At 47.5% G+C, this 27060-nt stretch overlaps 2 protein-coding genes across 2 annotated transcripts; both read right to left on the bottom strand.

The window, feature by feature from the left end:
• Positions 1 to 3366: 3366 nt before the first annotated feature.
• Positions 3367 to 13911, bottom strand: LOC130472640 (zinc finger protein 501-like). Its single transcript, XM_056844025.1, has 5 exons — positions 13831 to 13911; positions 12447 to 12573; positions 10844 to 10957; positions 5153 to 6247; positions 3367 to 3404 (listed from the first exon to the last, which is right to left on the bottom strand). The coding sequence occupies exons 1-5, from the start codon at positions 13909 to 13911 to the stop codon at positions 3367 to 3369; spliced, it is 1455 nt and encodes a 484-aa protein (XP_056700003.1).
• A 563-nt stretch (positions 13912 to 14474) lies between these two features.
• LOC130472633 (zinc finger protein 664-like) lies at positions 14475 to 25372 on the bottom strand. The gene is made up of 6 exons (XM_056844012.1): positions 25358 to 25372; positions 23693 to 23819; positions 22857 to 22982; positions 20787 to 20842; positions 19616 to 20366; positions 14475 to 14617 (listed from the first exon to the last, which is right to left on the bottom strand). The coding sequence occupies exons 1-6, from the start codon at positions 25370 to 25372 to the stop codon at positions 14475 to 14477; spliced, it is 1218 nt and encodes a 405-aa protein (XP_056699990.1).
• Between the last annotated feature and the right edge of the window lie 1688 nt (positions 25373 to 27060).

Genomic DNA, 27060 nt, shown 5'->3' with positions numbered 1-27060 from the left:
CCCTTTGCACAGCTCCCCAGCCCTTATTTTAAGGGACGGACCCAAGCAGAAGACGAGTAAATCAGGAGGGGGGGGCACCTCCAGGCACAAAAGGATGGGGAGAGGAGGGAAGCGCTTACCGAGCCACGAGGCATGTCTCCCCCCGCCTCCTCCAAACACGCCCGGCTTCAGCGCTCCCCCTTCCTCCCCGCTTAACGGGGGGCGAAGTGGGGTGGTGCAGCCGAGCGACCTCTCCGGCAGGCAGCCCCCCTGCTCCGGCTCCTGCCCCGCAGCCCCGCGAGACGGTCCCACGAAAGCCACCCCCGCGACCACCCCCCTCCTTTCCCTCCCTTGCAAAGGGCAGCTCTGTGGCTGCAGACTCCAGCTGCAGGGGGGAGGGGGGAGGCGGACGGCACCACTGGAGACTGCAAGGGGGGGGAGGCTTTTTCTCTACGTTGAATAAAACTCCATGCAAACCCCCGTCTCCATCTCAATACATTGGCATTACTTTTTTTAAAATTAGTTTTTAGGATACAGAATTTAAAAAAGGGGGGGAGATTAAAGGGGAAAAGGGAAAACAGGGAAAGATCGTATTACATGCGCGCACCCTGCAACCCATCTTCAGTTTGAAGCCATACAAAATGAAACTTTTCATTTAAATCAAATGTTTCCTTACTATAAACCATTAACCATCCTAAGCTCGTCAAGTTATTGCTGCTTTATATCGATTGCTTTACTTCTACACTCAACTGTAACTTACATACAACACTATTCATAATGGTATTATGAACAAATCTGAAATAAGAACACTAGCATCCGTACTTAGCCTAAAACAATTGCCATTTCTGTTGGTGCTCTTCATTCTGTTGGCTGGTGAGCCTTGCCATGGTGGCAAATTCCATCATTTTTGCAATCCATTCCGTTAGTCCTGGGGCCTCTTTGTTTTTCCAATATCTTGCATATAAAACCCTCGCTGCAGTAACCGCATACTGAAAAAATTCCTTCTGCATAACTTGTAGTTGAGTTGGAATCATCCCTAAGAGCATGAAGTTTGGATTTAAATCAAATTCCACCGGGAGTATTGCCACGATCTCTTTATGAATTCGCTTCCAATATTTCTGGGTTTTTTGGCAGGTCCACCATTGGTGGTGTGCTGCCCCAGCAGAAAGCGAGGTGTTACATAGAAAATGTTTGTAGTAGTTAGCCCTTTAAGACTTACAATCGTGGGAAATGTAGTCCAGACCAACACTAGGGCAGATGTGTCTGAACTGAACGCTAATTGGCTATCAGAGCTGCTTCTTCCCACAATTCCCTCTGGCCCGGGTAAAATGAAATCCTTTGTTCTACCGTGACCGAGGCAGAAGACAAAGGAGGCTCCCAATTCATCTGTTTTTTTCACGGACTCTAGACATGTTCTGCATCTACCTCTCTCCAAAGGCCCATCAAGTCCAGCGTTGTGTTCACATGGTGGCCAACCAGCTGCCTCTAGGAAGCCCACAGGCCGCTGCAACAGCATCTGCCTCCCTGGGCTCCCCAGTAAGTGATATGAACTGGAGGGTGCAGATCTCCATCATGATTAGTAACCACTGAGAGCCCCGCCCTCCATGGATTTCTCCACTCCCATTTCATGGCCTTCCAAGTTGGCCGCCCTCACCACATCATAGAATCATACAGTTGGAAGGGACCACCAGGGTCATCTAGTCCAACCCCCTGCACAATGCAGGAATGTCACAACTACCTCCCCCACGCTTAACGGCACCCTTGCATATGCCCTATAAATATGGACACTCTTGGACTCTCATATTTGTACATGGGAACTGCTGCTGAATGACAGGGGAGGCGTGGAGAGACACAACACCACACTCCAAGGCACAGGAGTACCCCAGATACCCCACCGGACATCGCTGTGCGGAGCCTGCCAGATCCTGCGAATGGCGCACACACAGCACCTGGACCCGGAGAAAGGGGCGTGACCTGGATTCCATCTTGGAGGTGGATGCCAAGCAGGACTCCAGATTCTGCTCCCGCCTCTCCTCACCTGTGACCCAACCCTGGAACAACTGCCTTTGCATAACCAAGAAGATGGCCAGCCTATCAAGATCTGCCTTATGACTTCAGACTCAGAACAGTGACAGTTCCCCTCCCCCACTTTGCATCCCTTCTCTGGGATAGTCTGATTACAGGCTAATCCCATTTTCTCCTTCTCCTCTCCCCCAGTTCCTGCCAGCTTTCAATAACACAATCACTGAGTGATTGACAGTCATCAATAATCCCCTCATATTCCGATCAACCTCGCTCCCACCTTTTCACCATTCAATCTTTCTCCAATTTTGAAGCAATCTTACCTTTGTGCCCCACTGTACACATGCTCGGTGAATCACCCTGCCCCAGGGCAGAATTCAGCCTTAAATATTGGCACTCTGGCACATGCCAGTGGCTTCTTATTTTGGATCCAGAACACAAGATGTGAGCCCTACACCCGGTGTGTACTTCTTTTTCCCCTTCTCTCATGCAGCTGCCGTCCTGGAAACTTGTTCTGCAGGAAAGGTGACTATGAACCGCTTGGGAATCTCAAATCTTTTTTTTCTTAGCTCTATGTGTGTCGGGAATTGTTTGCGTGTGTGTTTTTTACCCTATTTGATTACTTTTAATAAAAGCCTTAAAATTAATAAAAGCCTCCTCATTATTGGGTTGCTCTCCATTTGGCTAGCTCACCTAGGGGAAGAATTGGTTTAACAAGATCCTCACGCCAGCCTCTTGCAAAGCTCTATCTAGTCTCCAGCTAATTTCCCCCAATAAAAGGAGACCCCCTGTGCTTGGCGTAATGTCAGACCTCAGTACCTCATTGCGTTTCAAGCATAGGGAACTTCACTTCAGACGTAATCGCGAGTTGAAAGTTTTATTGAGAAAGCCAGTGAGTTCAGCAAGTCATAGAAACTTAAGGCTAGAATACAGGCATGGGGAAATACTGGTACATATATAGGGTACATACAATGAGGTTGATTGAGTTTAGATACAGAGAGACAATACAGAAGTTAACTGCCGGTAACGACTTAAGAAAACGCATACAAGAATTAAAAGCGTACAATAGCTAGATGATCTCCCGGGCTCCCAGGTATTGTTCCGCGGGACCTGGTATCACACTATCAAAAGCCTTACTGAAATCTAGATAAACTATGTCTACAGCATTACCCTGATCCAGTAAGGTAGTAACTTTCTCAAAAAAGGAGATAAGATTAGTCTGACATGACTTGTTCTTGAGAAACCCGTGCTGGCTCTTAGTAATCAGTGGCAGTGAGTTCCACAGTTTTCACAGATGCCACTCTGGGGGGCTAGGAAAGACATTTCTTAATTTGCTTTTGGCTACAGCTTGCCAAAACAGGATGATCATTCTGGCTGCTGCTTCATCAGGTATTGCTGCGATGCTTTCGGCAAGAGACAGAACGGCTTTCAGCAATCATACTTCCATGGAATACACAAAATAACACTAAATAGTGTAGGTTGAGTGCACTGTGCCTCACAAGCCTGTGTTAGAAGCTTTAGACCACTAATTTCCCTAATTAACTGTTATTTAACATTATTTTCCCTAATTAACTGCTATTTAATATTTGTCATTTAATTCCTCATTTGTTGTTAACAGTTGATTCTTCACTATATACACATATAAAATGGTTACATCATGTTATATACCCAAAACATGTAGTATTTGTCTGAATTTCTTAATAAAACTAATTAAAACACAAATCCTACATTTCTGGTTGATCTCTTTGACAGAATAGTTTTTGTGTGTGTGTTTTCTGTCAAACAAAATATGTTTAAAATACTCTGCTTTGGGGATTAGCCCATGGAATATGCAGAGGGGCAGAGCCCCTACAAAATAATATTGGGGTGGGCACAGAAAGCTATGGGTTGGTGTGAAAAGGAAGCTGGGATGGGCCCATAGAAATTAAGGAGGGAATATCAGCCCTGTTCTTGAAGGAAACTGAGTTGGGCTGAGGCTCAGTGGCAGAGCATCTGCTTGACATGCAGAAGGTCCCAGGTTCAATCCCTGGCATCTCCAGTTAAAGAGACAAGGTCATTAGGTGAGACCCTGCCTAAGACCCTGGAGAACCGCTGCTGGTCTGAGTAGACAATATACTGACTTTGATGGACCAAGGGTCTGATTCAGTATAAGGCAGCTTCACGTGTTCATGTGTTCAACAAACTTTTCAACCCATAATTATGCCCTCACAGCAAAGATTCCCTTTCAGCCTATTTTTCCTATGCTTCCCTTATCATCTGTGTGTTTTCTCATGTGCAGCCAGATGTGCTTTCTTCACAAACGTCTTCCCACACCATGCACACTGAAAAGGTTTTTCCTGTGTGTGGACTTTTTCCCTTTGGGGCAAGTCAGTGCTCTTTCTGGAACCTCCCCCCTCATCTGAGCATTTAGATGGTTTCTCACCTGTGTGGATTTTATGGTGGTTTATGAGGCCTGAACCACTAATAAAGCTTTTGCCGCACTCCATGCATTTAAACGGCTTCTCTCCAGTGTGTCCTTTTTTATGTACCTGCAGGTTTGATTGATAACTGAATCTCTTCCCACAGTCCAGACACTGGTATGGTTTCTCTCCTGTGTGGATTCTTTGATGTTGCTCTTGATTGCGCTTTGAGGCAAAGCTTTTCCCACATTCCAAGCATTTATAGGGAGTTTCACCCGTGTGGATCTTCTGATGTCTCAGCAAGCGCAAAGGATTGTTGAATCTTTTCCCACAGACTGAACATTCATGGGATTCCTTTCTGGGGTGGAATTTTTCATGTATAGCAAGACTCGATTTCTGCCTGAATCTCTTCCCGCAGAGCGAGCATTTGTATGGTTTCTCGCCTGTGTGGACTCTCATGTGTTGATGGAGGCTTGATTTTACACTGAAGCTCTTCTCGCACTCTGAACAAGAGTACGGTTTCTCTCCTGTGTGGATTCTCTCATGTCGAATAAGATCAGCTTTTGTTATAAAACCTTTCCCACATTCTAGACAATTGAATACTTTCTCTCTCGTGTGGATTCTCTCGTGCAGAGTCAGTAATTTTCTCTGATCAAAGCCTTTCCCACAATGTGAGCACCTAAATGGTTTCTCTCCTGTGTGTTTACTTGTATGATGTTGAAGGGCTGAACTTTGACTGAAACTTTCCCCACAATCAGGGCACTGGTATTTATGCATTCTCTGCTCATGGCGAATATGGGAAGACCTAAGACGGAAACGTTTGCCACATTCCAGGCACTCATATGGTTTGTCTCCTCGATGGGTTCTCTTATGCCTTATAAAGTTTGAGCTGCTCCGAAAGTTTTCCCCACACTCTGTGCAGTGGTAAGGTTTCTCACCAGTGTGAATTCTCTTATGCACTGTAAGGCTTGACTTATTCCTCAAGCTTTTCCCACAATCTGAACACTTATACAGTTTCTCTCCTCCATGGATTTTCTTGTGTGTTATGCAATTTGCCAGACAACTGAAGCTTCTCCCACAGTCTGAGCATTTATAAGGCTTGTCTCCCGTGTGGATTCTCTCATGAACACTAAGGCTCCCTCTCTCTCTGAAGCCCTTTCCACAGTGTGAGCATTTGAATGGTTTCACTTGAGTGTGGGTTTTTTTGTGTCTAACAAGATGCCCCTTATCACCAAAGCTTTTCCCACACTCTGGACATGGATGTGGTTTTTCTCCAGTGTGGACCTTTCTGTGACGTTTGAGGTCTGAAGCAGCTTTAAAACTTTTCCCACAATCAGAACATTTATACGGCCTTTCCTCTATGTGCACCCTCTGATGTCTAAAAAGTTGTGATCTGCAGCTGAAACTTCTCCCACAGACTGAACATGCATAGGGTTTCTCCCCTGTGTGGGTTCGCTCGTGTATAACAAGCAGACCGCGATAGTGGAAGCTTCTCCCACAGTTTGAGCACTGAAACCGTTTTGCTGCTGCATGGGTTATCTTGCTGGTGTTAAGGGAGGAGGTTCTTGCCTGATCTTTGAGTGGCTTCTGAGTCCCATCTTTGCGACTCCCCTCTTGCACTCTTTCTTCATAGAGGTCATCGTGGCTTTCCACGCAAAGACCGGCTTTCTTCTGAGAACGTTTTTGTTGGGACATCCCTGACCCTCTCCGAATCTCATATTGTCCCCCTTCCCCGCAATCCTGGGAAGTTCCCTCTCTGACCCATTGCAATGCTGTCCCTTTTGGGGTCACCAGTGGAGCATTTTCTGCTTGCAGAGATTTCTCCTTCTCTTTTACCTGCTCAGCACCTATTTGAGAGAAAAGTGATGAAGAACATAGTCACAATTCTTTCCTTCTCTTCAGAAGGTAGGAACTAAGGACCAAATTTAGACATTACAAGCAGGGAACCCACAAGGACTTCTGGGGTCACTTCATTTCCTCCTGTATCTCCTCCCCACATTATTTCCTCTTTCCTTGCTTTCTTCTCTTCTCCCCACTTAACAACCAAGTTTTCTTTTCTCCACTCATGAACACAAGAGGCTGCCTTCTACTGAATCAGATCCTTGGTCCATCAAAGTCAGTATTGTCTACTCGGACCGGCAGTGGCTCTCCAGGGTCTCAGGCAGGGGTCTTTCATGTCACCTACTTGCCTGGTCCCTTTAACTGGAGATGCCACTGGGGATTGAACCTGGGACCTTCTGCATGCCAAGCAGATGCTCCACCACTCAGCCACAGCCCCTCCCCCAGTCATCAGCTTTATTTACCATTTACTTAATTTATACTCCACCTTTCTGTGAGTGGCCCAACGTCACCTAGCAAGCTTCCATGGCACAAGTGGGGATTCGACCTTGGGCCTCCCAGATACTAGGCTGACACTTTTAACCACTACACCACACAGGCTCAACCCTCAGGATTCTCAGCCCACCCTGTTTTATCTTATTTTATTTTGAAGACCATGGCCATTGCTGTATAGAAATAACACAATACTTTTTACAAAACTTCTTTTACGTCCATGTACTGGCAGAGACATCTCCACACACTTCTGAAATTCCCCTCCCTTTTTCCTAAAAGGCAGGCAATCATCTTCTGTTATGCTAATTTCTGCAAAGGACTGGCCCCTTGTGGTCATCAGCAAATGGAAAGAGTAAGTGACTACCTTTTGGATGCCCCCCCTCTACCTTTTGGACGTCCTCTTTTTGGACGCACACCTTAACATGGGGAGAGGGATTTGTGTGTGTCAGCGAAGCTGGAAGCAATGCCATAAGGCAGGGTGGGGAACTTTCTTTCCGCCAGGGGCCATTTGGATATTTACAGCCTCATTTGCGGGCCATACAAAATTATCAACCTAAAAATTAGCCGACCAAGCCCCAAGCAGGCAGCTGTCCCAGATGACCGACCCCCCATGCGGGCAAGGAGGGAGGCATCCAACCGGTGGCGCAGAATGGTCTGTTGCACCAGCCCGTCATAGCCGTCCAGCCGCATGCTGGAGTTGCTTTTGCTCCGTATGTTCAGGGCCAGATTCTACAGCTGGCTCCTGCTACCTCTGCCTGTAGGGATGAAATTAGGACACACTGGCTAAAACCCAAAACACATACACACACACACACATTCTGGCCCTGCCCCCTTTAACTCCCCTCCATTGTCGCCACTTCCTCTCCCAGCCCTCTTGGAGTACAGCGGGAATACGTTTCTCCATGGCCTGGGTGGGAAAGGGTTAACACAGTTTCTTGGGCGGTCTTAGCAGTTCCATAGCTAACTACTCTCATGCAAGGGGAAAAAACAAACAAACATCATCAAAACAAACAAACATCCGCCTTGAACAGAGGCTATTCCTATCCGTGGGAGGGGGCGGATCACCAGTCTTAGAACCTTCTGAGCTAGCGATCTGCCAGGACCCACGAAGGGCCAGACCAAATGCTTTCGTGGGCCTTATATGGGTCCTGGGCCTGATGTTCCCCACCCCTGGTCTAAAATCACAACTGTATTGAATACCTATATTTTATAAAGCTAAGATTATTTTATAAAGCTAAGCTTTATATGTTTATAAACTGTTAAGCACTTCTCAGTTCATTCTACTGAGCAGTCGAAGGAGACGTTCCTTACTGCTGTTGTAAGATTTGGCATATTTTCAAGGTCTCTTACATTCAATTTAGCTGAAAGCAGTTTCTGACTGCTTGAACTAATATTAAGGAGAGAAGGGAGCTCGATGATTCAAGAAATGAGGAAAATTCTGTCTATGATTAACATTAACGAAGAATACATAAAATACAACGTTCCATATGGTCCCATATGTCAAAGTCTGCAACAGAACCGTGGGAAGTCCCTGGTGTGAAAGCAGCACTGGGTGAATTGTGCAAACGGCATGGAAGCAAATTGCCTGGTTGGTGCTGGACCTGAGCCTGATGAGTCCTCCCTCCAGGGCAGGAGGTTGAGGAGCAGGGGTGGAGGCTAAAATAGCCTTGGAAACAGCCTTTCTACCTCCCCTTCCCTTTTACTAGGAAACGATGGTTTGAAGGCTTGCAGTATTTTTGTGGTTGCTGAGAAACCTTCACAATGGCCACTGAGATCTCAGAGGGAATTCATTTCCTAAAGGTAACAGCACTACTATTATTTGGGGGGATTTTAAACCCCTGGTGTATAATTTTTTAAGATTACAGATTTTTCTGAGACATGGAGCTTTTCTCTCATTTGTAGAAAGATCTGTCCTATCATTCAGTGGCTGCAATCTTTGGATTTAAGCATCCACAGATAGAACTATGTTAAATTTTTTGTCATGGATGGTCATAGTATGATACCTTTTAACATCTGTGGTGGCTTGACTACGATGGATTTGGAGGACTTAAAATTTAGAAAAAGAGTTGGAGGTTTTCTGACCAGACATGCTGTCTGACACAATTCTCCCAGTATGGTAATCTTGTATTCTGTGATGGGGTATATAAACTCTTATTTCATTCTTTAAAGACATTATATTCAGATCTGTTAGAATCTGTTAGAACTTTTCATGCAACTTACTTTATTTCATTACTCTCCTTTTACATGTATACATTTATTATTTTAACGCTTTAGCAATAAAAAGAACGTTAACAGTTCAAATGGGTTGTGTCTCTATCTGATGTGGTTACGTTAAGTAAGATAATATATCTCCTTAGGGAGATATGAATTCCGTAACCATAACCACTAAACACGGTAGTTGGTCCGCTTCAGGTGCTCGCAGGATCCACCCCTCCCCACATAAATAAAAACCACGCAGGTAGAACACTAGATGTTACAGAGAAGGCTCTGACATGGTAGTTTTCTACACGTAGAAAGCTTCTTTTCATAGTGGAATATTCCTTCACGTGAGGCATTACTTGCAATCCATGGTGGTAGAGTCCTGGCAGAGCTTTACCACTTTGCCTCATGTTTGGCGAGCAATAAATCTCTTGGAGATGTTTCCAGTCAAGCACTGATACCATTTATCTCCAGTTTGGGGGCAGCACACAAATAACATCACGAGTTATGGACAAGATGTTCATCCACAGTTTGAGGACACAGGTGGTTTTGCTGCTCTAAGAATTCTCCTATTATCTATGTCCCACCCTTCTGCCAAAGAACCCTTCCCTCTTACCATCTTTGGGGGAGGATTCTTGCCCCCCTGCTGTGCAGGCCTTTGGTCTCTCACTCCCGTGTCTTCTCTTTTCATGTGATGGTTCGCTAATATCCCCACCGTTCTCCTTGTGAGGAGAGGTTTTAGCCCTTTTCTTTCTATCGTGCCCTCCTTGAGGTCTCTGTGGTCCACAGGGTATCCCAGAATTTTCTCCTCTCTGTTGATGTTTGGAAATGCTCTCTTGGACTCTGTGCAATATTATTTTAATTTCTTTCTTTGGTGAGTGAAGCTCCTCTGTGTTCTCACTTGGATGGTTGTTATCTGCTGGAATAAACAGGAAGATTAAGAACAAATCCTGACTTCAGCAAAGAAGCGAGTATGTGATGAGGATACTAATCGATTTCATTTATTTAGAGGATCTGAAGACCATCTTTTGACTAACAGAGACTGACAAAGCAGAACAAACCATTGGTGGTGGATAGAGCCACCAACCCTAAGCTGACTCAAGGCGACCCCATGGGGTTTTCAAGATACAAGATGCTGAGGGGATGGCTTGCCATTGCCTGCCTCTCTGCCGCTTCCTTGATTGTCTCCCATCCAAGCGCTAACCAAGACCAACCCTGCTTCGCTTCTGAGATCTGAGGATATCAGGCTAGTCTGGGCCATCAAGGTCAGGGTGCATAAATCATTACAACATCAGAAAAATGAGAAAGAAAGAGAAGATTGGAAAGGTGGTTTGTTTGCATATTGATGAGGGGCAATTTTATTCAAATATAAAACTGGCTTGTTGTGGTATCTTTATTTGCTCTGACCTGCAGCTGACATTAGATCAAAGAAACCCAGCTTCTTGATAGAAAATCTTGAATTTAAGAATCAGGAACTGGATTTACACAGTGGATTTGCACATATGGACAAAATAGCCGATGATGACAAGATGGTATTATCTATAAAGAATGGCTCAAAAGACAGTCGCCTCATTTCTTTAACAAATAAGTGTCTTGTGTGACTTGGTAGTATCCTGGAATATATAGGTTTGTAATAAATGACTGATCCTTGCTTCACATTCCTCTTCTCCAAATACAGCTGAAGAAGTTTTTCTGAAAACATTTCAAGCACGAGTCCCCAATTTGTTGAGCCTCCCAGGGCCTTTGCAATTCTGTGAGAGAGCAGTGGGAACCAGCTTGAAATGGATGCCACAAGAGGTAGAGGTAAACCTCTAACCATTTATGCGTGCATTTAATACTGCCAGGGGTGGAGGGGAAATGGCCCACACCAGCATCAGCAAGGGAAATCTCAGCCAGCACTAAAAACTCCTTACCTGAGCTGGAGCCGGAAGCCGCCTGCCTCTCGGCAATCTCTGGCGGATCAGGTAGCCAAATCGCCTCCCCTCCTTCGAGGCGGGAGATCAGGTCTGGCTTTGGAACTGGGTATTCTGCATTTCCGGCAGGAAGGAAACAGAAAAAAGGGTCAGGAGCACTTTTGTATCTCTGTCATGTACCGGGGCTCACAGCTGGTGAAGCCAGAGCTGATTTTCATTTGTCCATCGAAGAGGTTGTAGTGGATTAGATATATTTACCGAGTTTCTAGTTATATTTCAGTATTAAAGGATGGATTTTTATATATTATTTGCCAATAAACAGCCAGTTTTCTCTATTAGTTAGCTGGCACACAGAGACAACCCCAAACCATTATGTCATCTGTTACTGCAGCTGGAAGACTGGGCATATTGCCAGTGATCTTGCCAGTACTCATAACATTAAGATAGCAATGTTCTGTGGGTGTCCTGAATGCATTGAAAGACCTTGAAGGATGTCATCCTTGTCCTTTCCTTGAACTTGTTTCACACCTGGCAGATGGGTTGGACACTGAATATCTGATAACATTCTTATCAGCGGAGCAGCTGGTCGTACATCTGGCCATATCAGTGGTATGAAACAGGTGTGGTGATTAAAATGCCATTATAAAGATTAGGATGTTATGAGACCCTTATGAAAAACCTTGAAGAAGGGTCATGGGGGCATTTTTATAGAGACTCTTCCCATGCCAAAGACTATAACAGGAACCCGGATTTGTTAAAAATTGAGAGTCCTAATCGAGGACTCCTGGATGATGTTGGTAATGTATGGAAAAGTATAAGTAATGATCTGTATACTCTGTGCAATTTTCTGTAATAGTCTGTTGTGTGACTCTGCCTAAGAAATTTATGTTATTTTCTGTACATGCGTTGAACCTGCTTTTAATATCTTGAACTAGCAATAGTTACCCTAGAGACTACTACTACTACGGAACCATACTTGTCAATCAAGTATACATCCCATAGATCTAGTCATCAAATAGCGATAATAGAGGCCAGTACAAGGAGAAGAAGGTGCGGATCCTGCTCTGCATGGACAAGGAATGGACTAAGACAAAGCTTGGAAACACCACTCTGCTGGCTTTAACCTCGGCACATGTCTTTGGCGTGCTATAGACAAGTGGCTTGCAAACTCCCTGCCTCTAGGGAAGGCTTTTCCTCGCTAACCTCTCTGCTGAGGAATCCCCACCATATGAACATACTCAGCAACCTTATTAGTCTTGTAGAGCCCTGTTCACCTACGCACTGCAGAGGTTTCTGGGCCAATTCTCAAGAGTGAATCCAGGACAGTTAGAGCACTGAGGAGAATAACTGGATGGCATCATGTCCCACATCAGCCCAGACCGGGCCCTAAAACACACTCAGAGTTCTACCCCCCAGAGCACAACGTAGGGTACGGTCAGCCAACAGCGGGCAAGCTGACTTTCAGGGGACTTTGTCTGCCATTTCTGATCTTTTCACTGATAAGCTTAAAGGACCCCAGAGTGGCCCAGGCCACATTGGCCATTGAGGCCTGAACTCGGTGGGAATCCATGGGCCCAGGAAATGAGTGGGCAGGGACCCTTACCCACGGAGGCCATGGCGCTGTAGTTCTCCTGCATAACCTCCTCATAGAGGGCTCTTTGCTCTGGATCCAGCAGGGCCCACTCCCCTTCTGTGAAATACACGGCCACATCTTCAAAACTCACGGGCTCCTGAGAAAGAGAGAACAATTGTCCAAGGTCGCCCCAAGAGTGAAAAGGGAAAGGATGGACAAGAAGGCAGGGGCATCTGGGTGGGCGTGTGGTGTGGCAATAGAACAAGTAGGCCCCAGACCCTCATGCAACCAGAATATGCTATAAACGCTATGTGATTTTAAGGCACAGAGTTCTCTTGACTCCATGGTCTTGAAGCAAAAACGTGTCTGTCGGCACGAGTGATGCCTTTTTTTTTCATTAACCAGAGTAGTTAGCAGAAGGACAGGAAGTTGCTTATTAGAAGTTAAGGACACAAATCCATCGTAGGCCGTTACCTAGGGAAGGGAGTCCTGGTAGATGAATTGATACGTTGCGTTGCTGTGATGGGCAAGGAGATGTAAAACGATGTAAAAAGGGGTATAAATACATGTACTCAAAGAGGTGGGACTCAGAAGAATAGTTAGGAAGGATTATCTGACCACGGCACAATAAAGTTGTTTTAGAACTTTTACTGCCTCTGAGTAAGCAATCTGGATAGTAAACCCCTTTTTGGGACCCAAGATTCTCACCCTCAGTCCGAATTCTGTCCCTGCAGATTGGGTGCATGGCGTTCCTGTGCTCTGTTAGTGGTGGGAAAGGAGATAATGTCACAATGATGTAAAAAGGGGGTATAAGTACAAATATTCAGAGGGGGGGGGGTCCTTAGAAGAAGCCCTTGTATCTTTGTAGTGAGGAAGGATTCTTTGGCCAACATGTTGCCTTCCCTCTTAACAGGTCTAAGAAAAGACTCCCCCCCGCCCTCCCCGGCAAGTTTACAGTCCTCCATAAGAAACCAGACTTCAGCCTCTCTGTGATAATCAGTCCAGAGAGTCGCCCGGTTGCTGCACCAGACCCTTTTCGGTATTTTCCCAGGGACTTTCTAGAGGGGGGGGCTCCAGAACGTGATCCCCCCACCCCGTCTTTGCAATCCGAAGTCGGCCAGTCCCTCCAGAGCCGCCCCGCTGGCTCCAGCGGCGCCTTCCAAGCGGGTCTTCTTCGGTGTGCAGCTCAGACGGGCGCCTTTCGGGCTGGATTTCCACGCATTTTGCAACGCCCCACCTCAGACCTGGAGCGCAGGAAACCAGCCCACAATTGCAGGGGGCTCCTGAGCGTACGCAGAATGCGCCCTTCGTACCAGCCCTTGCTTTAAGGGCCAGACCCAAGCAGAAAACGAGTAAGTCGGGAGAGGAGACCCTCCCGGCACGAAGGGAGGCGGCGGCGGAGGGAAGCGCTTACCGAGCCACGAGGCATGGGGCGGGCGTCTCCCCGCCGTCTCCAAAGGCGCCCGGCTTCAGAGCTCCCCCTTCCTGCCCGCATTTCGGGGGGCGAAGGGGGTGTGTGTGCAGCCGAGCGACCTCTCCGGCAGGCAGCCCCAGCCAGCCCCACTGCTCCGGATCCTGCCCTGCGAGACGCTCCCCAAGAGCCCCCCTGCGACCAGCCCCCCTTCCCTCCCTTGCAAAGGGCAGCTCTGTGGCTGCAGACCCCAAACTCGGAGGGGAGGGGAGGGGAGGGGGAGGCTGACGGCACCACTGGAGACTGCGGGAGGGGGGGGGAGGCTTTTTCTCGACATTGAATAAAACTCCGTGCAAACCAACACGGGGAAGTTCCTCGTCTATTCCCCAAGAGCCACGGCTGACTTTATGTGGCTTTCGTGGCCCATGGGATTATTTGCTTCATTTATACCCCCTTTGTCTTGCCGGAGCCTTGCCTCCAGGGCTCCTCCTTTTTGGAGGGGCTCAACAGGTAGATGCCCTTTGGCCAAGGAAACCACACGGTGATGATCATGAGGATCGTGGGAGTTGAGAACTTCTGCCTTCAAGGGACAGCTGTGCCTGCCCGACGCGGCGCTCTTTTCTGAGCTCCTCCTCAATGCATCGGCATTACTGGATCCGCAAGACCCGCATCTCAGGAGCAACAACAACTCTCGACAAGCCGCTTCCATTCGGTGTCTGGGAAACTGCAGCCGCCTCCGTGCGCCGGACCAAGACTCCTTTTCCACGTCCTTTAAAAGTGCCGGATTTACCTATAAGCTAAACAACCTGTAGCGTAGGGCCCCACTCTCTTGGGGGCCCCCGAAAACATTTAAAGAAAATAAAACCTGGATGTACATTTCCAAAATATAAGATAAAAACCAAATAAAATAAAACCTACATACAGCAACAGTGTTTTACTTTGATAAAATACATATTTTGTTATGTGCAAATGGCTTTAGATACCTATTAGGTCCATAAATTACCATACAGCATATATTCAATACAAAAAACAGCCACAATTTGTTGTTGACAAAGGACAGCTGGACATATAAAGGGCCCCATTACCTTCAATAGATTAGGACTCATCAAACCTAAATCCGGCCCTGCCTCAGGTATTTCCAGCCCTGCTGGCAGTTTGCGGCTTCCCTGCCAGAGGTTCTGGGTGCATGAGGCAAACGACATGGCTTCGCCTGAGTCAAGCTTCTCCTCCACCCTGGCCACCTTTCTCCCCAAGGAGGGGGACCCACAGCGGCTTACTTCCTCCACCCCAGAAAGGTGGAGGCAGCGCCAGCAGGGAGTGGGGCAGTATAACCCCCTCTTTTACAACACAGACCTCCTTTACAACACAGACCTTCAGACAAGTTTGCCACTGAAGAGGTCTTCCTAAGTGTTATGTATGCAGTAAGGATGATGCTCAATGGAGTAATACTGTAGAGGACGCCACAGTCACAGAGTCCCCACAGATGCGACAACATCTAGATTCGAGTCCAGCAGCACCTCAGAGACCAACAAGCTTTTCAGGCTATCATCTTTCCAGAGTCAAAGCTCCCTTCCCCAGATACTCGGAAACTCTTCTTGGTCAAGGTGCACCTTAACTCAAATCTAACTGTTCTACTGCAGACTGTCATGGCTTCCCCCCTGAAAGTGCTATAAAAATCTGCTTGCTGGTATGCTGCAAGTGTTTTCCATTTAAAGTCAAGTCAACATATAAAACCCAGATAGCAAAATGATGTCTTCCCTCCACCCAAAGATATCTCTGGTCTCCCTCTACTATTGCCCTGTTTCTTTCCTTCCTTCAGCAGAGATTCCCCCTTCCCACTTTCAGGGGACGGGGCGGCAGCCGTACAAACAACTCCGCTGCTCCGGCTCTTGTCCTGCAGCTCTGGGAAGCGCTCCCCAAACAGCCACCCCCTGCCACCCTTTCCCCTCGTTGCAAGGTGAGTTGCAAAGGGAAACTCTTTGGACTGCAGACCCGCAGTGCAAAATGACCCACAGGAGAAGGGGAAGTGGACTGCACCACTTGAGGCAGCTGGAGGAGGGGGGGGGAAGCAGGCGTTTTCTTGGCATCGAATGCGTGTGTGTTAAGTGCCGTCAAGTCGTTTCCCCCTCATGGTGACCCTATGAATCATTGTCCTCCAAAGTGTCCTATCCTTAACAGCCTTGCTCAGATCTTGCAAACGGAGGGCTGTGGCTTCCTTTATTGAGTCAGTCCATCTCTTGTTGGGTCTTCCTCTTTTCCTGCTGCCTTCAACTTTCCCTAGCATTATGGTCTTTTCCAGTGACTCTTGTCTTCTCATAATATGTCCAAAGTACGACAGCCTCAGTTTAGTCATTTTAGCTTCTAGGGTCAGTTCAGGCTTGATTTGATCTAAAACCCAGATTTGGTTTTTTGGCGGTCCAGGGTATACGTAACACTCTCCTGCAACACCACATTAGCTTCCATGACCTATAGATTATTTACTGGCTTCGTTGAAACCGACCTCCCCCGCTTTTCTTCCTGATAGGCCCGCTCACAGGGACGTTGGCCATAAAATTGGCCCTGAAAAGTCCCCCTCGTCTCAAGTTAGTGTTGAGCAGTGGCGGACCTACATTTGGGGGGGGGGGGCTGAAGCTTGAACTCTTCTGGGAGCCCCTTTGCAACCAGCAACAATAGGGCAACATCCAACAAGGTCCAAAAGGCCCAGCTGCCCTTGCGAGGACCTCCAGGCCCAAATGGTGGAGAAGAGGGTGGTGGGGTGGAGTCCTGGAAAATGGGCCATACAGTGATGAAATAAAACTATAGAACTATTAAGTCGTGCACCCACGAAGGATTTAAGGATCCAGCTGCCCAAATGTAGGCTATGAATGGATTCGAGCTCAGAGAGCCCATACAGCTTGGGATTCGGGCACTGCAAGCCCCCGAGAAGATTTTGAAATTTGACCAATTACAGGGACATTTTGAGGCCATGTGAAATGGGTATTAGAACATATTTTAAGGTCAGTATTAAGTACTTCAAGCCATTGGCTTATGATTCTATCACTAAAAAAACCCATAGATTTTGTGGAGAAATTCACTCATTTAAAAAAAGTTGCTTCAGGGGGGCCCTCCAGGATTAGGGGCCCTGAAGCTTAAGCTTCATTAGTTCCACAGTAGACCCGTCTCTGGTGTTGAGTCAGCTGAGAATGGGGTCAACAGGAGGTGATCAGTGGTTAGGCTGCCAACCAGCTGCCTCTAGGAAGCCCACAAACCTGACAACTGCAGCACCATTATTCTGCCTGGGTTGCACAGCACCTAGTATACTAGGCATGCTCCTCTGATCCTGGAGAGAATAGGGATGCATCATGACTAGTAGCCATGAATACCCCTCTCCTCCATGAACATGCACACTCCCCTCTTAAAGCCTTCCGAATTGGCAGTAATCACCACATCCTGGGGCAGGGAGTTCCACAGTTTAACTATGCATTGTGTGAACAAATGCTTCCTTTTATGCTTTGAATCTCTCACCCTCCAGCTTCAGCAGATGACCCTGTGTTCTGGTATTATGGGAGAGGGAGAAGAGCTTCTCCCTGTCTACTCTCTCCACACCATGCAGAATTTTATAGACATCCTATATTTTATAGACATTTTATAGCTCCTATCATGTCTCCCCTTAACCACCCTTCCAAGTTAAACATCTCTAAGCGTTTTAACTGCTCCTCATAGGTAGGGTTGCCAAGTGCCTGGTGGTGGCGAGTAAAATCCCACCCAACCACCGAGCTGCCCGCTGACCAGCTGAGGGCCAGCGGGCAAGACACACATGTGCACATTGGTGCTGCACGCGCCCGGACGCGACGTGGACACAACACCAGCTAAAACTCTATGGAGCCAGGCTCCGCAGCCAGGTCCCGAGAAAGCTCCCGCCAGTGGAGTTACGGGGCCTGGCAAGCCTACTCATAGGGGAGTTGCTCTAGTCCTCTGACCATTTTGGTTGCTCTTTTCTACACCTTCTCAAGCTCTGCAATATTCTTTTTTTAGGTGTGGTGACCAGAACTGTACACAGTATTCCAAGTGTGGTCTCAACACAGATTTGTACAAAGGCAGTATGAAAGCAGCAGTTTTATTTTTGATCCTCGTCTAATTATGGCCAGCATGAAATCTGCCTTTTTCACAAATGGGTTGACATCTTCATTGAGCTATCCACTACCCCCTTTCTTGGTCTGTCGCTTCCAGCACAGATTCCATCAGTGTATATGTGAAGTTGGGATTTTTTGTGCCCCAACGTTCATTACTTTTCACTTGCGCACATTGAATCTCATTTGCCATTTTAATGCCCATTCTTCCAGTTTGAAGAGATCCTTTTGGAGCTCTTCACAGTCTGTTCTTGTTTTAACCACTCTAAATAATTTGGTGTCATCTGCAAACTTGGCAACCTCGCTTTTCACCCCCAACTCCAGGTCACGGATGAACAGGTTGAAAAGCACCGGTCCCAATACAGTTCCCTGAGGGACCCCACTGCTTACATCCCTCCATTGTTGGAGGGGCTCACTGAAATTCTAGAGTCAAATATTTCCTCTGCCATTATGCGGGCTTCATCATGAGGTATTTTAGTATATAAAGATGTTACATCTAAAGTTAAGAGTATTGATTCTGTTGGTACTTTGGCATGCTCTATTGAACCTTCTGGGGCAACAGAAAACAATTCAGCACCACACTCTATGTGACAGCCCTTCGAGTACTTAAAGGTGGTTATCATATAACCTCTCAGTCTTCTCCTCTTCAGGCTAAACATACCCAGCTCCTTTAACCTTTCTTCATAGGACTTGGTCTCCAGACCCCTCACCATTTTTGTCGCCCTCCTCTGGACACATTCCAGCTTGTCTATATGCTTCTTAAATTGTGGTGCTCAAAACTGAACACAGTACTCTTGGTGAGGTCTAACCAGAGCAGAGAAGAGCTTCATGTGATCTGGACACTATAGTACTGTTGATGCAGCCCAAGATCGCATTTGCCTTTTTAGCTACCACATCACACTGCTGACTCATGTTCAGTGTTTGGTCTATTAATACCCCAAGATCCTTTGCACACACACTACTGCTCAGACATGTCTCACCCATTTTATAATTATTTGATTTTTCCCACCTAAATGCAGAACTTTACATTTATCTCTGTTGAAATGCATTTTATTGGGTTTAGCCCAATTCTCCAACCTGTCAAGATCAGCCAGTATCCTGGCTCTGTCTTCTACCGTATTTGCTACCCCTCCCAATTTAGTATCATCTGCAAATTTAATAAACATCCCCTCTATTCCTTCACCCAAATCATTTGTAAAGATGTTGAACAACACAGGGCCCAGAACAGATTCCTGAGGAACTCCACTAGTCCCTCCTCTCCAAGTGGATGAGGAACCATTAACAAGCACTCTTTGGGTGTCAACCAGTTACAGATCCACCTAACAGTAATAGGATCTCAACGACATTTTCCCAATTTGTCAACAAGAATATTATGGGGAACTTTATCAAAAGTCTTACTGAAATCAAGATAAACTATGTCTACACCATTCCCCTGCTACCATAAAAATTTTGCTCTTTATGTTTTTGTTGGTGGAAACTGAGTTGGACAAAGATTAACTCACAACAGACTTTTCAACCCATAATTATTTATGACCTCAGCAAAGATTCCTTTTCAGCTTGTTTTCTAATGCTTCTCATCTGTGCATTTTCTTGTGCGCAGCCAGATTTGCTTTCTTCACAAACGTCTTCCCACACTGTAAACATTGAAAAGGTTTTTCCCTGTGTGCGGGCTCTCTTACATTGGGGCAGATCAGTCCTCTTTCTGGAACCTTCCCCCTCATCTGAGCATTCAGATTGTTTATTTCCTGTGTGGATTTTATGGTGGTATATGAGGCCTGAACTAGTAATATAGCCTTTGCCGCACTCCATACATTTAAAGGGTTTCTCTCCAGTGTGTCTTTTTTTATGTACCTGCAGGTTTGATTGATAACTGAATCTCTTCCCACAGTCCAGACACTGGTATGGTTTCTCTCCTGTGTGGATTCTTTGATGTTGCTCTTGACTGCGCTTTGAGGCAAAGCTTTTCCCACACTCCAAGCATTTATAGGGAGTTTCACCTGTGTGGATCTTCTGATGTTTCAGGAAGCGTAAAGGATTGTTGAAGCTTTTCCCACACTCTGAACACTGATGGGATTCCTTTCCTGGGTGGAATTTCTCATGCACAGCAAGGCTTGATTTTACGCTGAAGCTCTTCCCGCAGAGTGAACATTTGTACGGTTTCTCTCCGGTGTGCATTCTCATATGTTGAAGGAGGCTTGATTTTACGCTGAAGCTCTTCTCGCACTCTGAACAAGAGTATGGTTTCTCTCCGGTGTGGATTCTCTCATGTCGAATAAGTTTAGGTTTTGTTATAAATCCTTTCCCACATTCTAGACAGTTGAACACTTTCTCTCCTGTGTGGACCTTTTTGTGACCTTTGAAATATGAAGCCGTTTTAAAACTTTTCCCACAATCGGAACATTTATAGGGTTTTTCTTCTGTGTGCACCCTCTGATGGTGAAAAAGGGTTGATCTGCATCTGAAACATTTCCCACAGACTGAGCACGCAAAGGGTTTCTCCCCTGTGTGGGTTCGCTCGTGTATAACAAGTACACTGTGATACATGAAGTTTCTCCCACAGTTTGAGCATTGAAACCGTTTTGCTACTGCATGCGTTGCATTGCTGGTATAAAGGGAGGAGGCTCTTGCCTGATCTTTGAGTGGCTTCTGAGTCCCATCTTTGCGACTCCCCTCTTGGACTCTTTCTTCATGGTGGTCATTATGGCTTTCCACACAAAAACTGACTTTCTTCTGAGGACGTTTTTGTTGGGACCTCCCTGGACTTTCCTGAGTCTCAGATTGTTCCCCTCCCCTCTGATCCTGGGAAGTTCCCTTTATGACCCAGTGCAATTCTGTCCCTTTTGGGGTCACCGGTGGAGCATTTTCTGCTGGCAGAGATTTCTCCTTCTCTTTGACCTGCTCAGCACCTATTTGGGAGAAAAGTAATGAACATATTCACATTCTTCCCTTCTTGTCAGAAGGTAGCAGCTAAGGACCAAATGTGGACATTACAAGCAGGGAACCCACAAGGACTTCTGGGGTCACTTCATTTCCTCCTGTATCTCCCTCCCCACATTATTTCCTCTTTCCCAAGTCTGGCCAACTTTCAAATGTTGTACAATACAAACTGCTCAGAGGAGTTGCGTGGAGGGCACTGCCAGGCTCTTTGGCCAAGTCGCACAAGTTGTACGGAGGCTCCTTCTGGGCCCAGACAAGCTGTGCGGCACCCAGTGACAGCCATCGCCACACCTGGGCTGATTCTACTAGGGAACAGTCTGGCTGCTCATGCCATTCTGTGTTAAATCAGCCTTGAAATGGAGAATCCAGACATTCCAGGTTATCAGTTTTCTTCCGCTTGTGTTATCATGCAATTAATTAATTTATTATTTTTAATAATATTTAAAAAAAATATTTACTTACTTGATTTATACCCCACCTTTCTCCCCCATGGGGACCCAAAGCAGCTTACATTCTTTTCCTTTCCTCTATTTTATCCTCACAACAACCCTGTGAGGTAGTTTAGGCTGAGAGATTGTGACTGGCCCAAGGTCACCTAGCAAGCTTCCATGGCACAACTGGGGATTCAAACCTGGGCCTCCCAAATACTACTCTGACTCTTTTAACCTTATACCACACTGGCTCAGCCCTCAGGATTCTCAGCCCACCCTGTTTTGTTTTGAGGCCCATGGGTATTGCTGCATAGAAATACACAATACCTTTTACAAAACTTCTTTTAATTCCATGTACTTGCAAAGACATCTCCAGACACTTCTGGAATTCCCCTCCCTTTTGTCTAAAAGGCAGGGGATTCTCTTCTGTTTTGCAAATTTCTGCAAAGGACCGGCCCCCTACGGTCATCCGCAAATGAAAAGAGAGACAACAAAGTCCTGCAATTACTGCTGTTTCCCCTTCAGACACAAGAAACTGCTCCTGCTGACGGTGTCCCCCCCCCCCAGGAAACACCATTTTTAAAAACTTAAAACAAAACAAGATGGTTGTTGGTTTTTTTGTAGAAGCAACGGCTACTTATTATGGTCCGTGCAAAAACAGAAGGTGATGTCATGTGGAAACATTAAAAGAAGCACCATTCAGGCGGCTGAAACATGGGACGTCCTTGGTATGAAAGCAGCACTGGGTAAATTGGGCAAGCGGCATGGCGCAAGTTGCCTGGTTGGAGCTGGCCCTGAGCCTGATGAATCCTCCTTCCAGGGCAGGAGGTAGGGGAGCAGGGGTGGACTTGGTAAGGGCCCTGCCCCTCCCCTCCTTTTTTCCTAGGAAACTAAGGTTTAAAGGCTGGCATTATTGTTGTGGTTGCCTCCACAACAACCTCCAGAATGGCTTCTGAGGTCTCAGAGGGAATTCATTTCATAAAGGTAACAGCTAGTATTTGGGGGGGGATTTTAAACCCCTGGTGTATTTTTTTTAAAAGTTTTCAGATTTTTATAATACATGGGGCTTTTCTCTTGTTTGTAGAAATATCTGTCTTATAACTTTGTGGATGCAGTCTCTGGATTTAAGCATCCACAGATGGAACTATGTTAAGAATAATGTCGTGGATGGTCATAGTATTATGCTTTAGAACATCTATGGTGTCTTCAATACACTGGATTTGGAGGACTTCGGACTTCACTTTTACTGGTTGCATCCAATGGCTGCTTAAAGATTACTGACTGATCCTTGCTTCGCATTCCTCTTCTCCAAGTACAGCTGAGGACGTTTTACTGGAACATTTCAAGCAGGAGTCCCCAGTTTTTTAAGCCTCCCAGGGCCTTTGCAATTCTGACAGAGAGTGGTGGGCCACAACTGGAAATGGCTGCCACAGGAGGCGGAGACAAACCTCTAACCATTTCTGTGTGCATTTAATACTGTGAGGGGTGGAGGGAAAATGGCCCACGCCACCATCGGCAAGGGAAATCTCAGCTGGCACTGCAGACTCCTTACCTGAGCTGGAGACTGAAGCCTCCTGCCTCTCGGCAATCTCTGGCGGATCAGGTAGCCTAATCACCTCCCCTCCTTCGAGGTGGAAGATCAGGTATGGCTTTGGAACTGGATATCCTGCATTTCTGGCTGGAAGGAAACAGAAGAAAGGGTCAGGAGCACTTTTGTATCTCTGTCATGGCTCACAGTTGGTGAAGCCAGAGCTGATTTTCATTTGTCAATCGAAGAGGGGGAAGAAGGTGCAGATCCTGCTGTGCACAGACAAGCGATGGACTAAGACAGAGCTTGGAAGCACAATTCTTCTGGCTTTAATCTTGGCACACGTCTTTGGCCTGCAATAGGCAAGTGGCTTGCAAGCTCCCTGCCTCTAGGGAAGGCTTTTCCACTTCGACGTCTCTGCTGAGGAATCCCCACCATATGAACATACTCAGCAACCTTATTGGTCTCATAGAGCCCTGTTCACCTGCGCACTGCAGAGGTTTCTAGGCCAATTCTCAAGAGTGAATCCAGGCCAGTTAGAGCACTGAGGAGAACCACCGGGTGGCATCGTGTCCCACACCAACCCAGACCAGGCCCTAAAACATACTCAGAGCTCTCCCCCACCCCTTGCCCCAGAGCACAATGCAGGGTTTGGTCAGCCAACAGCGGGCAAGCCGACTTTCAGGGAACATTGTCTGCCATGTCTGATCCTTTCACTGATAATCTTCCAAAGGACCCCAGAGTGGCCCAAAGCAGTTTGATGGGGAAAGAAAAGGTGACCATCTTGCCACATTGGCTATTGAGGCCTGAACCCCGTGGGAATCCATGGGCCCAGGAAATGAGTGGGCAGGGACCCTTACCAAGGGAGGCCATGGCGCTGTAGTTCTCCTGCATGACCTCCTCATAGAGGGCTCTTTGCTCTGGATCCAGCAGGGCCCACTCCCCTTCTGTAAAATACACGGCCACATCTTCAAAACTCACGGGCTCCTGAGAAAGAGAGAACAATTGTCCAAGGTCGCCCCAAGAGTGAAAAGGGAAAGGATGGACAAGAAGGCAGGGGCATCTGGGTGTGTGTGTGGTGTGGCAGTAAAACAAGCAGGCCCCAGACCCTCATGCAACCAAAATATGCTATAAACACTATGTGATTTTGCGGAACAGACAGAGTTCTCTTGACTCCATGGTCTTGAAGCAAAAATGTGTCTATCGGCATGAGCAATGCCATTTTTTCCTTTAACCAGAGGAGTTAGTGGAAGGACAAGAAGCTGCTTATTAGAAATTAAGGACACAAATCCATTGTAGGCCATTACCTAGGGAAGCGAGTCCTGGTAGATAAATGGATGCATTGCATTGCTATGCTCTGTTAGTGGTGGAAAAAGAGATGATATAACAATGATGTAAAAACGGGGTATAAATACATGTATTTGAAGGGGTGCGACTCAAAAGAATAGTTAGGAAGGATTATTTGACCACGGCACAATAAAGTTGTCTTAGAACTTTTTTCTGCCTCCAAGTAAGCAATCTGGATAGTAAAAACCCTTGTTGGGACTCAAGAATTTCACCCTCAGTATGAATTCTCTCCCTGCAGATTGGATGCATGGTGTTGCTATGCTCCGTTAAGTGGTGGGAAAGGAGATGATGTAGGAATGATGCAAAAAGGGGTATAAATACAGGTATTCAGAGGGGGGAGAACCTCAGAAGGATGTCCTGTATCTTTGTAGTGAGGAAAGATTCTTTGGCCACCATGTCGCCTTCCCTCCCAAGGTTCCCGGCACCGACCCGTCTAAGAAAAGACTTTCCCCCTGTGGACAGTTTACAGTCCTCCATAAGAAACCAGGCCCTGACCTGGACGGCCCAGGCTAGCCTGATCTCATCAGATCTCAGAAGCTAAGCAGGGTCAGCCCTGGTTAGTATTTGGATGGGAGACCACCAAGGAAGTCCAGGGTTGCTGTGCAGAGGGAGGCACTGGCAAAACCACCTCTGTTAGTCTCTTGCCATGAAAACCCCCAAAAGGGGGTCGCCATAAGTGGGCTGCGACTTGAAGGCACTTTGCACACACTCATAAGAAAAGAAGACTTCAGCCTCTCTGTGATAATCAGTCCAGAGAGTCGCCCGGTTGCTGCACCAGACCCTTTCCGGTATTTTCCCAGGGACTTTCTAGCAAGGGGGGGGGATCCAAAAGGTGATCCCCCCACCCCGTCGGTGCAACCCGAAGCCGGCCAGTCCCGCCAGAGCCGCCCCGCTGGCTACAGCGGCGCCTTGAAAGCGGGTCTTCTTCGGTGTGCAGCTCAGACGGGCGCCTTTCGGGCTGGATTTCCACGCATTTTGCAAAAGCCCCACCTCAGACCTGGAGCGCAGGAAACCAGCCCACAACTGCAGGGGGCTCCTGAGCGTACGCAGAATGCGCCCTTGGCACAGCCCCCCAGCCCTTGCTTGAAGCCCAAGCAGAAAAGGAGTAAGTCGGGAGAGGGGAACCCCCCGGCACGAAAGGCGATGGGGGGGGGGGAGGCGCGGAGGGAAGCGCTTACCGAGCCGCCAGGCATGTCTCCCCACCTGCTCCAAGCTCGCCCGGCTTCAGAGCCCCCCGTCCCTCCCTCTCCACTCCTCGGGGGGCGAAGGGGCGGCAGCAGCTCGACCTCTCCGGCAGGCAGCCCCAGCCAGCCCGGCAGCCGTGCGGGACGAGGCGAGACGCTCCCCCCGGAGGCGCCCCGCGACCTGCCTGCCCGGTCCTCGCCTTGCAAAGGGCAGCTCCGCGGCTGCGACCCCGGGGCAGAGGGGAGGGGAGGCGGGCGGCACCACTGGAGACTGCGGGAGGGGGGGAGGCTTTTTCTCAACGCTGAATAAAACTGCATGCAAACCCATGAAAACAATACGTCTATTCCTCAACAGCCACTACTGACTTCATGTGGCTTTCGTAACCCATGGGATTGTTTATTTGCTTCATTTTTAAACCCCCCCCCCTTGACGGAGCATTGTCTCCTTGGATCCTCCTTTTCGGAGTGGGGTTCAACAGGTAGATGCCCTCTGGCCAAGGAAACCACGCGGTTCTTATCCCGATGGCCATGGGCGCTGAGAACTTCTGCCTGGGAGGAAAAGTTCTGCCTGCCTGACGCAGCGCTCTTTTCTCAGATCCCCGTCTCCATCTCAATAAAAGATAAAGGTCCCCAGTGCAAGCACCGGGTCATTCCTGACCCATGGGGTGGCGTCACATCCCGACGTTTCCTAGGCAGGCTTTGTTTGTGGGGTGGGTTGCCAGTGCCTTCCCCAGTCATCTTCCCTTTACGCCCAGCAAGCTGGGTCCTCATTTGACCGACCTCAGAAGGAAGGAAGGTTGAGTCAACCTTGAGCCGGCTCCCTGAAACCGACTTCCATTGGGATTGAACTCAGGTCGTGAACAGAGCTTGGACTGCAATACTGCAGCTTACCACTCTGCGCTACGGGGCTCATCTCAATACATTGGCATTACTGAATCCACAAGACACGCATCTCTTAGGAACAATTTTCGACCAGCCAATTCCTCTTGGTGTTTGGGGAAATGCAGCTCCCTTTGTGCGCAGGCCAAAACTCCTTTCCCACTTTATTTTCTTACTGGGTCTTTCCAGGCAGGCGGACACCAGCTCAACTTAGGCTGGCAGTTTGATGCTTCCCTGCCAGAGGTTCTGAGTTCATGAGGCACCCAACATGGCTTCGCTTGAGTCAAGCTCTCCTTCACCGTGGCCGCCTTTCTCCACCCACAGCGGCTTACCTCCTCCTCCCCAGACAGGTAGAGGCAGTGCTAGCAAGGAGTGGGGCAGTATATCCCCTCCTTTACAACACAGACCTTCAGACAAGTTTGCCACTGAAGAGGTCTTCCCGAGGATGATGCTCAACAGAGTAATACTGTTGAGGAATCGGCAGTCACAGAGTCACCTCAAATGTGACAACATCTAGATTTGAGTCCAGCAGCACTTCAGAGACCAACAAACCTTTTGGGGCTATCAGCTTTCGAGAATCAAAACTCCCTTCCCCAGATACTCGGAAAAGCTTCTTGGTCTCCAAGGCGCTCCTTCACTCAAATTTGGCTGTTCTCCTGCAGACTGACACGTCTACCTTCTGAAAGCGCTACAAAACTCTGTTTGCTAGTATTCTGCAAGTGTTTTTCATTTCAAATCAAGTCAGAATATACAATCCAGATAGTGAAACGATGTACTTCCCCCACCCGCCCACAGATCTGTCTCTCTCCATCATTGAC

This window comes from Euleptes europaea, chromosome 1 (genome assembly GCF_029931775.1).
Source record: "Euleptes europaea isolate rEulEur1 chromosome 1, rEulEur1.hap1, whole genome shotgun sequence".
NCBI classification, from domain to species: domain Eukaryota; kingdom Metazoa; phylum Chordata; class Lepidosauria; order Squamata; family Sphaerodactylidae; genus Euleptes; species Euleptes europaea.
Note: the sequence above shows the minus strand (reverse complement) of the source record. Positions and strands in the feature narration are given on the sequence as shown.